This window comes from Myotis yumanensis, unplaced genomic scaffold (assembly GCF_028538775.1).
Source record: "Myotis yumanensis isolate MYYU_CA2020_CCGP unplaced genomic scaffold, mMyoYum1.0.hap1 SCAF_17, whole genome shotgun sequence".
Lineage (NCBI taxonomy): Eukaryota > Metazoa > Chordata > Mammalia > Chiroptera > Vespertilionidae > Myotis > Myotis yumanensis.
In genome coordinates, this window is record NW_027223768.1 from 42,977,311 (window position 1) to 42,991,765 (window position 14,455).

Sequence of the window (14,455 nt, forward strand, 5' to 3'; positions counted from 1 at the left end):
TGGCAGGAATAGTCATAATACTACTCTTGGTCCTAGCGGTTCACTGTTGTAGACCCCTACTGAACAGAAATAGAGGGAATGACATGCTCCCACTAATAATATTAGCTGCACATACTTGCCTCCCATAGGGGCCACTGCCACGTGTCCTTGCTTAGAAACTCGCTACCCAAATATGCTAGACCGGGTAGTCTACGGAAAAGCCCCATCAAGCCAGATTTTGGTTAGCTATACTTATCAGACTGTGGCATGTTATGACTCTGCTACCAAATGCACGTGGGGGGGGGGGGGGGGGTATTTTATTGGAAGGAAAAAAAAATCATAGGACCTGTCACAGCCAATGTGCAGCTAACTAATGTTGCTCCTATTTGTTTCAGCAGTACCCAGGGCCAACATCCAACAGGTCACCTCCCAGATGAACTATGCAACTCTACCCCAAGGCTGAAAACACCACCTACCCCTGGTGCCCCCTGCAGGGACATTCTACACATGTGGGACCACTACTTACCTCTACCTGCCTGCAACCAGAAGAACTCCCTACAAACCCCTCTGAGAGGAAGAAGCGAGATGCTAACCCCTTGGTCATCGTCCCTTTCAGCAGGAAGTAGCTAAGAGCGGTCGTCACCCCTGTTCACCATAACATCCCATAGTTGTTGCTCCACAGGCTAAAAGAAGCTTGTGGGACAAGGAGGGGAGGGGGGAATGAGGAGGAAACTGGTCTTGCAAGGCATGTCAGGCCATAAAAACTGTGAACAATGCATTGCTGGGGGGGGGGGGGGGGGGGGAGTACCGCTGGCCCCAGGACAGATCATTGACACCTGGGGGCCTTCCTGTAAGCCCAGGAAAGGAGGTGGAACCATATCTGCAAGACAATGACCCCAGAAGGTTATAAAAAGCGAAGCCTCTGGTGTCACTTCACTCTGATTTGGAAATTATTCCCGGAATCTGCTGGTGTAATTAAAGCAGTGTTCCTCCACTTCTTTAAAGCGTCACTCGGTTTTTCTTGGGTCTTCTGCAACACTGCTTCTTAGCCCCAGAATCCCCACAGCAGGTTGCCTTCCTGAGTTCATTGTCCAGAGCTGGGTCCGTGTTCAGTCCTGAGTCAATCACTGGTAAGCACATTGGTTCTCCAAGTGTAATCCTGGGACCAGCAGCATCAGCAGGACACTCACTGGAAAGGCAAATTCTCAGCGCCCGAATCAGGAAACCTGAGTGAGGCCTCCAACGGGTCCTACCGAGCCTCCCGGGAACTCACGCAGCTCAAATGTGAGAACTTCTGGTTTAGACCAAACAAAAGTCACCCCTGGGGCTGGGACAGAACCCTGGTCCACCCGCAGGAGGAGGGGCAGGAGGAGGGGCGGCCAGGGGCAGGCAGCTCGGGGAGCACAGGCCTCTCTGCCAGGAGGCAGAGCTCGGCCTCCGAACAGAACACCTGCCTCGCACGTATTCCGGCATCTTCCTCCTGTTAAAGGAACGTGGGCGCTGAGTGGTGTGTGTGTATTTGTGTGCCTATGTGTGTGGGGATTAGCATCAAAAATAAAGTCGCAGAAAGTCATGAAATAAAATGTGTAAATATAAAAATAAAACACGGTGAGTGTGTGCCCGGTGAACACCTGCTCCGGGCGCTCCCGAGGGACACGCCTCTTCTCCGAGGGCGGGAGGCCCTCGGGCAGAGGCCCTGTCTCTGCGCTTGCTTCCGAGTCGCCCCACTCATGTGACAGCGGGAATGCACTACATCAGGGCGCATTGTGAACGCATTACATCAGGGCGCGTTGTGAACGCATTACATCAGGGAGCGTTGTGAACGCTTTACATCAGGGCGCGTTGTGAACGCATTACATCAGGGCGCGTTGTGAACGCATTACATCAGGGCGCGTTGTGAACGCATTACATCAGGGCGCGCTGTGAACGCATTACATCAGGGCGCGTTGTGAACGCATTACATCAGGGCGCGCTGTGAACGCATTACATCAGGGCGCGCTGTGAACGCATTACATCAGGGCGCGCTGTGAACGCATTACATCAGGGCGCGTTGTGAACGCATTACATCAGGGCGCGTTGTGAATGCATTACATAAGGGCGCATTGTGAAACAATCATGGTTTCAGCAACAACGGCCAAGTCAATCGTGTGGCCCAGCCCCGAGGCGCCGCCGACGCCGCCGCACAGCCCCCCCCCCCCCCCCCGCTTCCCTTCCCGCTCAGGAGGCGGTGCGGGCCCCTCCCGGTCCTGCCCGGGCCTGAGAGTGAAGCCGAGCCTTCCCGGCGTCCAGTGACTCCCCATCCGAGAGGGGCGCTGCCAGGGAGCCCTGCGCTCTCAGTGGGATTTGCCGCGGACCGACAGCGGTCACCTCCCTCCATGAGGAAAGCGCTCGAGACGGGAGGGGCGGACACCTGTCAGACCGAAACCAGAGCCCGGGCTCACTTCCTCCTGCGCCGGGGCATTCTCGCACCCCACCCGTCTGCGGGGAACGCTGCGGTCAGTTGGGGGCGGGGTCTGCTTGCATCCTGCTGTGGGGCCTCAGGGCGGGGCTGGAGGCCAGGCTGGCCAGGGTGGTTGGTGATAGATCCTCCCTTCCCCCAACTGATGGGCGGAGTATGACGTAACCTGCAGCCTGGAAATACCTGAGTGCCTAACCAGGCACCTTATATGGACCATACATTGAACCGCCAAATACCCTAAGCCCTTGTCCTGTATGGACAATGCGGTAAGCCACCAATCAGTGTGCGCTGAGTACACTAGGCCCCCACCCCTTCCCATTCCGCCCCTCAAAAGGCTGCCCACCCTGCACGTGCTGCTGTCCTCCCTTGCGAGACAGCCCGGCAGGTCCTTCTCCTCTAATAAAGCTGTAGTCCTAGATTGCGGCCTCCGTCTGATCTTTCAATTGGAGCCGGAGGCGGGGGGGGGGGGGGGGGGGGGGGGGGGGGGGCTTGGAGCCGGGTTGGAGCCGGGTTGGGGGGGGGCTTGGAGGCGGGTTGCGGGGGGGTTGGAGCCGGGTTGGGGGGGGGGCTTGGAGCCGGGTTGCGGGGAGTTGGAGCCGGGTTGGGGGGGGCTTGGAGCCGGGTTGGAGCCGGGTTTGGGGGGGGGGGGGCTTGGAGCCGGGTTGGAGCCGGGTTGGGGGGGGCTTGGAGCCGGTTGGGAGGGGGGCTTGGAGCCGGGTTGGGGGGGGCTTGGAGCCGGGTTGGGGGGGGTTGGAGCCGGGTTGGGGGGGGTTGGAGCCGGGTTGGGGGGGGCTTGGAACCGGGTTGGGGGGGCTTGGAGCCGTGCTGAGGGAGGGGGGTTGGAGCCGGGTTGCGGGGGGGTTGGAGCCGGGTTGGGGGGGGCTTGGAACCGGGTTGGGGGGGCTTGGAGCCGTGCTGAGGGAGGGGGGTTGGAGCCGGGTTGCGGGGGGGTTGGAGCCGGGTTGGGGGGGGCTTGGAGCCGGGTTGCGGGGGGGTTGGAGCCGGGTTGGGGGGGGCTTGGAGCCGGGTTGCGGGGGGTTGGAGCCGGGTTGGGGGGGGCTTGGAGCCGGGTTGCGGGGGGTTGGAGCCGGGTTGGGGGGGGTTGGAGCCGGGTTGCGGGGGGGCTTGGAGCCGGGTTGGGGGGGGTTGGAGCCGGGTTGGGGGGGGGTTGGAGCCGGGTTGCGGGGGGGGCTTGGAGCCGGGTTGGGGGGGGGCTTGGAGCCGGGTTGTGGGGGGTTGGAGCCGGGTTGGGGGGGGGCTTGGAGCCGGGTTGGGGGGGGTTGGAGCCGGGTTGGGGGGGGGCTTGGAGCCGGGTTGTGGGGGGGTTGGAGCCGGGTTGGGGGGGGTTGGAGCCGGGTTGGGGGGGGTTGGAGCCGGGTTGCGGGGGGGCTTGGAGCCGGGTTGGGGGGGGGCTTGGAGCCGGGTTGTGGGGGGTTGGAGCCGGGTTGTGGGGGGTTGGAGCCGGGTTGTGGGGGGTTGGAGCCGGGTTGGGGGGGGGCTTGGAGCCGGGTTGTGGGGGGTTGGAGCCGGGTTGGGGGGGGTTGGAGCCGGGTTGGGGGGGGTTGGAGCCGGGTTGCGGGGGGGCTTGGAGCCGGGTTGGCGGGGGGCTTGGAGCCGGGTTGGGGGGCTTGGAGCCGGGTTGGGGGGGGCTTGGAGCCGGGTTGGGGGGGGTTGGAGCCGGGTTGGGGGGGGGCTTGGAGCCGGGTTGGGGGGGGGCTTGGAGCCGGGTTGGGGGGGGTTGGAGCCGGGTTGGGGGGCTTGGAGCCGGGTTGGGGGGGGCTTGGAGCCGGGTTGCGGGGGGGTTGGAGCCGGGTTGGGGGGGGTTGGAGCCGGGTTGGGGGGGGCTTGGAACCGGGTTGGGGGGGCTTGGAGCCGTGCTGAGGGAGGGGGGTTGGAGCCGGGTTGGGGGGGTTGGAGCCGGGTTGGGGGGGGCTTGGAGCCGTGCTGAGGGAGCGGGGTTGGAGCCGGGTTGGGGGGGGGGCTTGGAGCCGGGTTGGGGGGGTTGGAGCCGGGTTGGGGGGGGTTGGAGCCGGGTTGGGGGGGGCTTGGAGCCGTGCTGAGGGAGGGGGGTTGGAGCCGGGTTGGGGGGGGTTGGAGCCGGGTTGGGGGGGGCTTGGAGCCATGCTGAGGGAGGGGGGTTGGAGCCGGGTTGGGGGGGGTTGGAGCCGGGTTGGGGGGGGCTTGGAGCCGGGTTGGGGGGGTTGGAGCCGGGTTGGGGGGGGTTGGAGCCGGGTTGGGGGGGGCTTGGAGCCGGGTTGGGGGGGTTGGAGCCGGGTTGGGGGGGGGTTGGAGCCGGGTTGGGGGATGCTTGGAGCCGTGCTGAGGGAGGGGGGTTGGAGCCGGGTTGAGGGGGGGTTTGGAGCCGGGCTGAGGGGGGTAGGGCTTGGAGCTAGCTCGCAGGCAGCACCACATTTCTGGAAATCTCTCCTATGGCAACAGGCGTCTTAGTGTGATGACCACAGAAAAATAAACAGGCTGGGGCTTAAGGTCACGCACAAGCTACTTCCATTTCCTCTGGTTCCGCCCCTTTTGCCTCCATGCATCTCTTCCTGGTTTGGGGGTTCACTCTCATCGTCCCCACCGTCACTTCCCTGACATCCGTCTGCCTGGGCTCCCACACCCCTGGGCGGGCCTTGCTGTAGGCCCTCTCTCCCCGGACCCTTGTCTCCCTCGTCTCCCTCGGTTCCCTTGGTTCTTCTGGGTCTTCTAGCCCCGGTCAGTCTCCAGGGCTCCCTCTCAGCCTCCCTCTCCCCCTTTTTTACTCGGCAGGACCCTTCCTAGCTCTTCTCCTCTTTTTACTGCAGACACAACAGTAAACGTTTTCATTAAATGATTTTGGTCTCTTTTGCATTTGTAGTTTAGAGGTTACTATATTTTGCTATTAAAATGAACAAGTAGAATATTTACTTAAAACTTTCGGTGTGAATTTGATCACAGATTCCCATGATCTGTGAAAAGACCTAAATTTCTTGCCTGGCTGATGTGGCTCGTGGCTCGTGGCTCGTGGCTCGTGGCTCGTGGCTCGTGGCTCGTGGCTCGGTGGTTTAGTGTTGACCTATGAACCAGGAGGTCACAGTTCAATTCCAGGTCTTGCAGGCTCCATTCCTAGTGTGGGCGTGCAGGAGGCAGCCAATCAATGACTCTCTCATCATTGATGTTTCTACCTCTCTCTCCCTTCCTCCCTGAAATCAGAAAAAAAAAATTTTTTTAAAGAGAGAGATGAGACCTATGTCTCCAACCCTGGAAGCTGGGTGGCCCCCATGACTGTCCAGCTGGCAGTGCAGTGGTCACAGTGACCTGTGGGCAAGTCCAAGCCTCTCACGTAAAACAAAATAAAATCTCCCTCTAGTCTAGGAGGTTCCCCGCGTGTCCCTCAGGCTCTGATTGTAGCAGCGGTTTCAGAATCTGACATATTAGGAAGAAAAGGGATTGACTGGGCGGGAACTGGAGGCAGGCCAGCCGACCCACTGCTGTGACCACTGAGACCCGCCGTCCCAGCGGAGACACACGGCCACGCGTGGGTCATGTGGCTGCTCTTTGGCTGCCATAACAAAGCACCACAGGTGACGTAGTTGAGACAACAGACCTTTATTTCCTCACAGTTCTGGGGGCTGGAAGAGTGAGGTCCAGCTGTTGTCGGGCTGGTTTCCCCGAGGCCTCCCTCCCGTGTAGAGGCTGTTGTCTTCTCCGTGTCCTCACATGCCGGCCCTGGGCATGTCTGTCCTGATGTCTTCCCGTGGACACCAGTCTTGTCGGATGAGGGTCCACCTTAAAGTCCTCATTTTAGCGTAATAACCCCCTGGAATGCCCCATCTCCAAACAGTCACATGCTGAGCTACTGAGGGTTAGGGCTTCAACGTGTAAATTTGGGGAAAACACAGTTTAGCCCATCACACTGGCTCGAGGTGGGAATAGGGGCGTGTGGCCCCTTGGGTTTCTGTAGTGGAAGCAATAACCACTTCCTATTAGGCTACTCAAGGTCAGGGCTCCCCCAGAGAGAACGAGATGCTGGTAAGAACGGGGGGCTCCCGGTCACCGAGATGCTTAAAGGACTAGTCGTTCACTAGGACACTCTTGTCTCCACTCGGGCTTCAACCAACACTTCTCAGCTTCTGTCCCCCACCCCGGCCCCTGGAATTGCTCAGCGAATACCCTCCGAGCCTCCCAGGGCCGCGCTGGGCTGTGCTGCAGCCCTTCGCACTGTGACTTCCCTCCCTGAAGAGGGGGCCTCTGGGCAGGCTCAGGGGAATGCAGGGCGGGGAGCCCCCCCCCTCCTCCGGGTCTGCTGTGTCAGCAACTCTCGCTGGTGCCGCCTCGAGGGCCAAGTTTCTGTCCCGATCCTCCGTCCTCTCCTGGTTCCCCTTTTCCGACGCTCTCTAGTCAGATTCTCATCCGTGGTTACCCTGACCTAGAGCCTTGGCGGGCCTCACAGGGAGCCCCTTGACTTACAGGGAAAAGGGGGTACATTTTCCTTTGTTCTTAGGAGAGGACCTAAAGCTTTTATCAAAAGTTTAAAACATCCACTTGTCTGCCCTTTGTCCAGACCTGTCCTCTGAGCTCCAGGGCCACGTGTGCCCTGCCTGCCTGACATCTCGCCTGAAATCACCACCACCACCTGCACCCCATCACTCTCCCCACCCAGCCTGCTCCTCCTCCCCGTCTCCAAGTCCATGAAACGGACGCCATCCTCCTGATCACCCGCATCCAAGCTGAGCCTCGCCCAGACCCCTCTGCCACCCCTCCCTGCCCATTGCTCACCCACGTCCTGCCCACCCCACCTGCTTCCACGCCTCCAGCGCAGGCCACGTCCCTGACCGACAGCCCTGCTCTCGCCTGGGCTGTTAAAGTAACTCCACGCCCGGTTCCCCCACGGCCAGGGGTTCTTTTCACAGACCATGGGAACCTGTGGTCAAATTCACACCGAAAGTTAGGAGCCCCTGTGGGTCACCACCCAGGGCATGGGCATTTTTAATTTGAAAGAAAATGTCGATGGAGTTAATATGGGGTGAGGGACACTTGTCGGGTCTGAAGATTGAAATGCCTGCTCTCTGTGCGTAGGCAGCGGACAGGAGGGAGAAGGGCTGAGATGGAGATAGAGACCCTTGGGGAGCACCCTCCCTCTTCCCAGTCTTGTCCCCGGTCCAGCTACCCCCTTCTTGGCGCTGGGTGGCCCCGGCCCCGCTGGGTGGGGCTAATGCGCTGAGATTGCTGAGGGTGCCCCACGGACTGTCACCTGGTCTCAGCACTGACCCAAAGGGACACACCCACCAGCTTCTCCCCCAGGCTCTGCCCTCAGCCCCCACCCTGGGCTCTCTTGTCCAAATTGCGATCAGGAGTCAATGATGCTCCCAGAAAAAGGAACCCGCTGAGTAGTGGGGTGCAGGGGGAGGCTGCTGACTTCCTCTCTCAAGCCAGCGAGGTCACTGTCAGCACCGAGCGGGCACTCGCTCTCACGGCCAGCATGTGGCAGCTGCTGCCGCCCGCCGTCCTGCTGCTTCTGGGTAAGTCAGTTGCTGCTGAGGGAGACACTCAGGACGCCCTGGGACCAGCCCCAGACGGGACCCTCCTCGCGTCAACAGGCAGCCCTAGACTTGGCTTGTAGGACAAACCGTTCGCAGGCTAGAGACAGGGAGGACGCCGGCTGATTCGGGCCCATCAGGAGGTGAAGGGGCTGCTGCGATGCCTCCTCCTCCGTTTCCCTACCTGCAAGTTGAAGAGTAGGGACAAGACAGACGGTCCCTAAGGTCTGTCTCTTCCACAGTGACATCCTAGGGTTCCTCTCTAAGACTTTTAATCTCTATTCTTTCCAGGGGACTTGGGTTGAGGTTGTTTCTAGGCTTTTGTTCAGGGAAATCCAATCCGGATCATTAATTAGGGAGTTTGAACGGGGACCGAGGAGTAACGGGGTGCTTTTGAAAACAGGGATTTGGGTGGACCATGGGGGCGGTGCAGGAGTCACAGACATCGGAGACCAGAGTGTAGGCAGCGGGACAGCTGGCCACTGTCTGTATCCTGGTTCAGGCGCCGCAGGCTCAGGGGCAAGGCAGGCAGGGGTGGGAGTTCAGCCCCTGCAGCCGCTACTCCCTGCTGTGCTCAATTTTTGTTTCACTCTTTTCTCTGCAGCGTCAGCCAGCACCGGAGCTGGTGAGTCTGCTTCCAGGTGTCAGACTGATCCCGTGAGGCCCTCAAGGACGCAGTAGCCACGGGCTGTGGCCGCGCAGGTGGAGGGCCAGCGGGGACAATTGTCCCAACACGGTGGGGCTTGGCCCTATGATCCTCTAACCAGTTTTCCTCAACATAAAGAGGCCAAAAGTGGGGCCAAGTGCCTCCAAGCCCAGATGCTCTAAGGCCGAGTCCCAGACCAAGGCGGAGCTGCCAACTGTGGTTTGGCAGGGCGGGTCGGGAATGCAGGGTGGGGAGCCCCCCCACCTCCACCCCCCACCCCTGCCTCGCCCACATTCTCCTGTCTCCTCAGAAGGTGTCCAGAAGGCTGTGATGTCCCTGCATCCGGAATGGGACAGGCTGCTCGAGATGGACAATGTGACTCTGAGGTGCCAGGGTGCCCAGGCCGAGGGGAACAGTTCCACACGGTGGTGGCACAATGGTCACCTCCTGCCAAACTGGACCTCCAGCTACTTCATCGAATCAGCCAGCGGTGAACGACAGCGGGGAGTACATGTGCCAGACCAGCCTCTCCAATCTCAGTGACCCGGTGCAGCTCCAAGTCCGTGCCGGTGAGTGGGGATGGGGACGACGGGAGTCGCCAATAAAGGGTGACACAAGAGGCGGGAGAGGCTGGGGCAGAGCCAGGTGATATTCGAGGGGTTAGAACTAAGATGCGATGATCCGTGACCCCTGTGAGGTGTGTCAGCGTTGGGTCCTACCCCAGGTGGGCCGGGTGTCACACCTGGCAAGCAGAGACACAGGACTGCCGCCCAGGGCCGGGAGCAGCACCCACAGAGGACACACAGTAGTATTCATTGCATGAAGTAAAGGACCTGTTCTCAGGACCTCCATCTCCTCACTCTCAGGCCCACAAACCCCTAAGCTGTCCCACACCACCCCTAATGGCCGAGGGTCATCTCTCTCTCCATCAGCACCACACTCGGGCTCCCAGCATACAAGCTGCCCCGACACACATATCCTGGTGCGCCCTGCACAGCGACTGTGGAGTGAAAGTGTGTGGTCGGTGGGACTCAGGCACCAGAGGCAGGTAGGGGAGCACTGAGGCAGGGACTCTGCTGTGTCCCTGGAATTGCACCACAGGCCTGTACCTACCGAGTCCCCTTGCAAGCCTGACTTCAGCAAGGCTGCCCATGTGTGCAGTGGACAGGGGCAGAGCAAGCCCATAGGGAGAGCCCATGTGAGCAGACCTGCCTCAGAGCTGGGCAGCTCTGGGCGGCTCCTCTGCCGCTGCCCATCCCGGAGCTGACACTCACACACAGAGCTCCCGGAGTTATTAGCAGGCTGGGAGCAAAGTGCCACCTAAGACCAAATAAAATGGGGATTTGCCAACAGGAAGCAATAGAAAAGTCAAGTCTAAGAGTTGTCAGTTTGTCTTGAACTTGGCTCTAGAGACTGGCTTCAGAAGGCCAGTCAGTGAGGACTGTGTTAAGCTGCGACCATGACTGCTAACTTCTCCAGGTGGGTCCCGGTCTCCCTTGGGGACCCATCTCCCTCCTCTCCTCTGAGGGCCTTTCCTCTTCATCACTTCCCTCTGGCGGCCCCTCGGCTCCGGCTCACAGTCCCTGCAGTCCCGACTGTGCAGCACTCACCACTCTCGATTGGGATATTTCTGAGTCTAAACTACAGGTTCTGTGGGGTTAGGATCACGGGTCCTGGTCATCTGGGTGTTCCCAGTTTGCACATCACAGGTACATACTTGATAAAGTTTTTGTCAAGTGAACACATGAGTCCAGGACAGGACAAACAGGAACAAGTGTGTCTCCCAAAAGTCACCAGACCACATGCACATGCACATAATCTTACAACCAGCACGTTATGCTACTAACGCTTCATCTCTGCTCACGCGGTAAGTGGGTGTACAGGATGTGGCTTCTTCTGCTAAGTGGTCTTTATTGATAAATAACGAAGGTTACCTTCTATTGGGCAAATATTCCAGGTAGAGGATTTTTATGTTCTACCAATTTTGTTTAGCATCAGGTCACATATTCTTTAAATTATAATTAGTTTTATTGTTTTGTTCTTCTCACAAAAGCCATTTGGGTTTTCATAAATGTGTGAAAGTAAAAGGGAGAAACCGCGTCAATATTTGAAGACGAAGTGTGGTCTTCCTTTCTGTGTTCTGTGGGTGCGTCCTTCTTGCATTCTCTTTTTAGCCTAACATTGTCTCATGGATGTTTCTCATGTCATTTTAAATATATTTGTTTTGATTTCAGAGAGAGGAAGGGAGAGGGAGAGAGACAGACACATTAATGATGAGAGAGAATCATTGCTCGGCTGACTTCTACACCCCTCCCCTCCCCCCCCCCCCCCCCCCCCCCCCCCCCCCCCCCACACACACACTGGGGATCAAGCCCGCAACCTGGACATGTGCCCTGACTGGGAATTGCACCGTGACCTCCTGGTTCATACGTGGACGCTCAACCACGGAGCTACACTGGCCAGGCTCTCATGTCATTTTAGAGATTGTCTGCAATTCATCTTTAATGGTCCAGCTCGCCTCTGGCCCTGAGTCCACGTTCTATCAGCGTGGAATCTGGTTACCCGGCGAGGCCGCCAAGAACAGTGTCCTGGTGACTAGGAGTTTCTCTCCAGAAGGCTGGGCTCACAGGCCCGGTGGCCCCTCAGAAACTCCCAGATCTCACCGCACCTCCAGCCCTGCCTCCCTCTCCTCCTGCCCTTTAGTCCTTCAGGGCACCTGCAGCCACTCCTGGGCCCACCAGTGGCCTTGCCCTGTTGCTGCCCGAGTCTCGATACTCCTGCAGCCTCCTTCCCTCTGAAGACGGCCTTTCCCCTAAAGCAGCAAAGCGCCCTGTCCAGGGGCTGTTGACGGGGTGATCTGGGCTGTGCCGGCCCCTGTCACCTGCCTTCCAAGCCCAGGCAGCCCCGCCTGGCAGGTGGCTTCCGGCCTGCCTCTCGCTTCCCCTGGCCCGAGCCTCTGTGCTCAGTCCGACCCTCGCCGGTTAGACAGAGACCTCGGCGTGGCCCCGAGCTGATGGGAAGGGCTGCCGGCTGCCTCCCACCTGCGGGATCTGGGGCACGTGTCCTCCCACCCGCGCTTGGCGCTGACGTCTGTCCTGGGGCCGGCGGTCTGTCTTCCAGCCTGGCTGTTGCTGCAGGCCCCGCGGTGGAAGCTGCGGGAGGGGGACCCCCTAGTGCTGCGGTGCCACAGCTGGAAGAACAAGCGCGTGCACAACGTCCAGTACTTCCAGGACGGCAGAGGCAGGCAGTTCTCCTACAACAACTCCGCCTTCCACGTCCCCAGGGCGTCCCTCAAGCACAACGGCTCCTACTTCTGCCGGGGCCTCATCGGGAAGCTGAACGTGTCCTCCGAGGCGGTGGTCGTCCTGGTGGAAGGTGAGGGCTGCAGGGGCACGGCCAGACCTGGGCGCTGCTAGACCACTGAGTCTCTCTGAGCCCCAATTTCTGTAACCAAGACAACTGACGAGTGTGGGGCACCGTCCTTGGGCGGGACGCTGTGCTGAGGGCGTCGGCAGCAGCGCCCCCTGCTGGCCACGGACCCCAACAGTGGGTGAACTGGGCAGCGCTGACTGCGGCAGGAGGAGCTGGGGTGGGGGTGGGGGGTCACCTGTCCTCAGGTCACAGCAAAGGGCGAAGCCAGTGGATGCAGCCGCTCGATCCGTGTGAGCGTTGTTCACGCACCGTGTCTCAGGTCGGCGTGGGCCCAGGACGGAGCAGAGCAGAGCTCCCCCTCCGCCAGAGCCTCGCGCGCGCGCGCGCGCGCGCGCGCACACACACACGTGTGCGCGTGCACACAGCTCCTGGACTTCCTGGTGCCACAGAACGTCCACCTGGAACCAGACGGAGACCACATAGCAAAGCAGAGATAGATCCACACCTAATGAGACTTTAACACAGCAAAGCCATCATTTGTATAAAAATAATTTCATTGCGTTTAAATTTAAAGTAAAAAACGCTCTCAACTGGTGAGGGAAAGAAAAGACAAATAATGAAGCAACTGGGTCAGAATGCTAGCACTTAGTAAATGTAGGAAAAGACTATGAGAGAGTTCTTTGTATGATTCTGGTAACATTTTGTCAGTTTGAAATTAAATCAAAATTAAGAGTTAAAAGTTGAAATAAAAAATCAAGTATAGCTTGGCCACAGTGGCCCAGTGGTTGAGCATCAACCTATGAAACAGGAGGTCATGGTTGATTCCTGGTCGGGGCACACGCCCGAGTGTGGGCTCAATCCCTGATCATGCAGGAGGCAGCTGATCAATGATTCTCTCTCATCACTGATGTTTCTATCTCTCTCACCCTCTCCCTTTCTCTCTGAGATTTTATATACTATAATATATATATAATTTCTATATTTTAAATCCAGTAAAATGTTTCCAGTCTATAAACAGCGGCAAGAAATGAGTCTAAAGAAATGAGTCATCAGGGGCTCAGGGGTGAGAGCCCGGCCCCCACCTCACTCCCTTTGGCCGATTAGTTCCTGCCGATAAGGAGCAAATGTCAATGGCTCGCTGTTTGTCAGGTCAGATTTCCTTGAGCGACAAGGAGCAATGTGGGGAGAGCAATGAGTGTAATTTTGAGACACTGAAACTAAGAAATAATGTTCTCACACCAACTTAAACTTTGACAACTTTCACAAATCCACACCAAGCCCAGCATCCTAATGTGCTTGGCCCTCCCAGTGGCGGCCTCGCTCAGCCTAGCCAGGCAGATGCCAGTGGGAGGAGCAAAGGCAGGTGATTCCAAATTTCTGCCTTAACAACAGCCATTTCTCCGCCCTCTGCCTCTCACGCAGCGCTGGCCATCTCACCCGTCTACCCAGGGCACCTTGTCCTGCTCTGCCTGCTGCCAGGACTCCTATTTGCCGTGGACACGGGGCTGTACTTCTCTGTGCGGAGAGGCCTTCGAAGCTTATTGAGGAACAGGACAAATGACAACGTCACTTGGAGCAAGAGCCTCCAGGACAAGCAGGAGCAATAAACGAAGACCCTCTGACCTTCAAGCCTCAGAGGGAAGGGAGGAGGGGAGGGGGGAGGGGAGACCAAAGCAGGGGGAGGGGAGACTGTGCTAGGGTGAGGGACTGCAGCATGGAAGGGTTACAGAATGTGGGAGGGGGAGGGACTGCGGCCTGGAAAAGGTTACCGATTGTATTAGGGTCAGGAACCGTGGCAGAGAAAAATTGCTAGATTGTCTTAGAAAAACAATATGTTATGATATGCTCCAGCCAGGTATGACTCCGTTTACCTCCCCTTTGTGCTTATGAACTTTCTGTGAACTTCTAAGGAACAGCTAATGAAATGCTTTGTATTTTTTTAACACTGTTTTGCTACAAAGGATCATACTGCACCCTTAATCTCTGCCACATGCTCCAAAGCTCCCAGAGAGGGAGATAGGCGCTGTGGTCAGCTGGCCAGCTTAATAAAGGCTCTTAAATTCAAATTCTGAGTCGGTGGTCTATCTCGCTGAGCCAACCCATAACATTTGGAGACCCACAGCGAGATACCCGGCAGGGAGGCGAGGGACCCCTTGTTTAGGGCTGGAGGCTCTCCCTCACTTGTCGCTGGGCACTCAACGAGATACCCCTCACCTGTGGAGAACGACTACCAAGGAGGCCTCCAGTCCACCCAAAAACTTTCAATTCGGAAACCGAGCCACCTGGACTCTCGAGAGAGGTAAGAGACTGGTCGTTAAACTGGAATTGGGACGTCCCACAGAAGGACCTATACGGAGGGCTGGACGCAGCAGTACTCCTGGTCCTGACCCTCGGCCACGATGGTGGCCAGGGTCCCTGGTTCGTGCGGCTGTAGGCTGCACTGGGCTTGTCTGCCTAGTATTTGTTTGTCTTGGTGTTTAT

At 58.5% G+C, this 14,455-nt stretch overlaps 1 protein-coding gene across 1 annotated transcript; it reads left to right on the forward strand.

The window, feature by feature from the left end:
- The first annotated feature begins 7,861 nt into the window (after positions 1 to 7,861).
- Positions 7,862 to 13,602, forward strand: LOC138995744 (low affinity immunoglobulin gamma Fc region receptor III-B-like). Its single transcript, XM_070396406.1, is given in 6 exon segments — positions 7,862 to 7,938; positions 8,561 to 8,581; positions 8,913 to 9,091; positions 9,093 to 9,171; positions 11,723 to 11,977; positions 13,397 to 13,602. Coding segments are annotated over 6 exon segments (759 nt in total). The 5' UTR covers positions 7,862 to 7,898; the 3' UTR covers positions 13,582 to 13,602.
- The last annotated feature ends 853 nt before the right edge of the window (positions 13,603 to 14,455 follow it).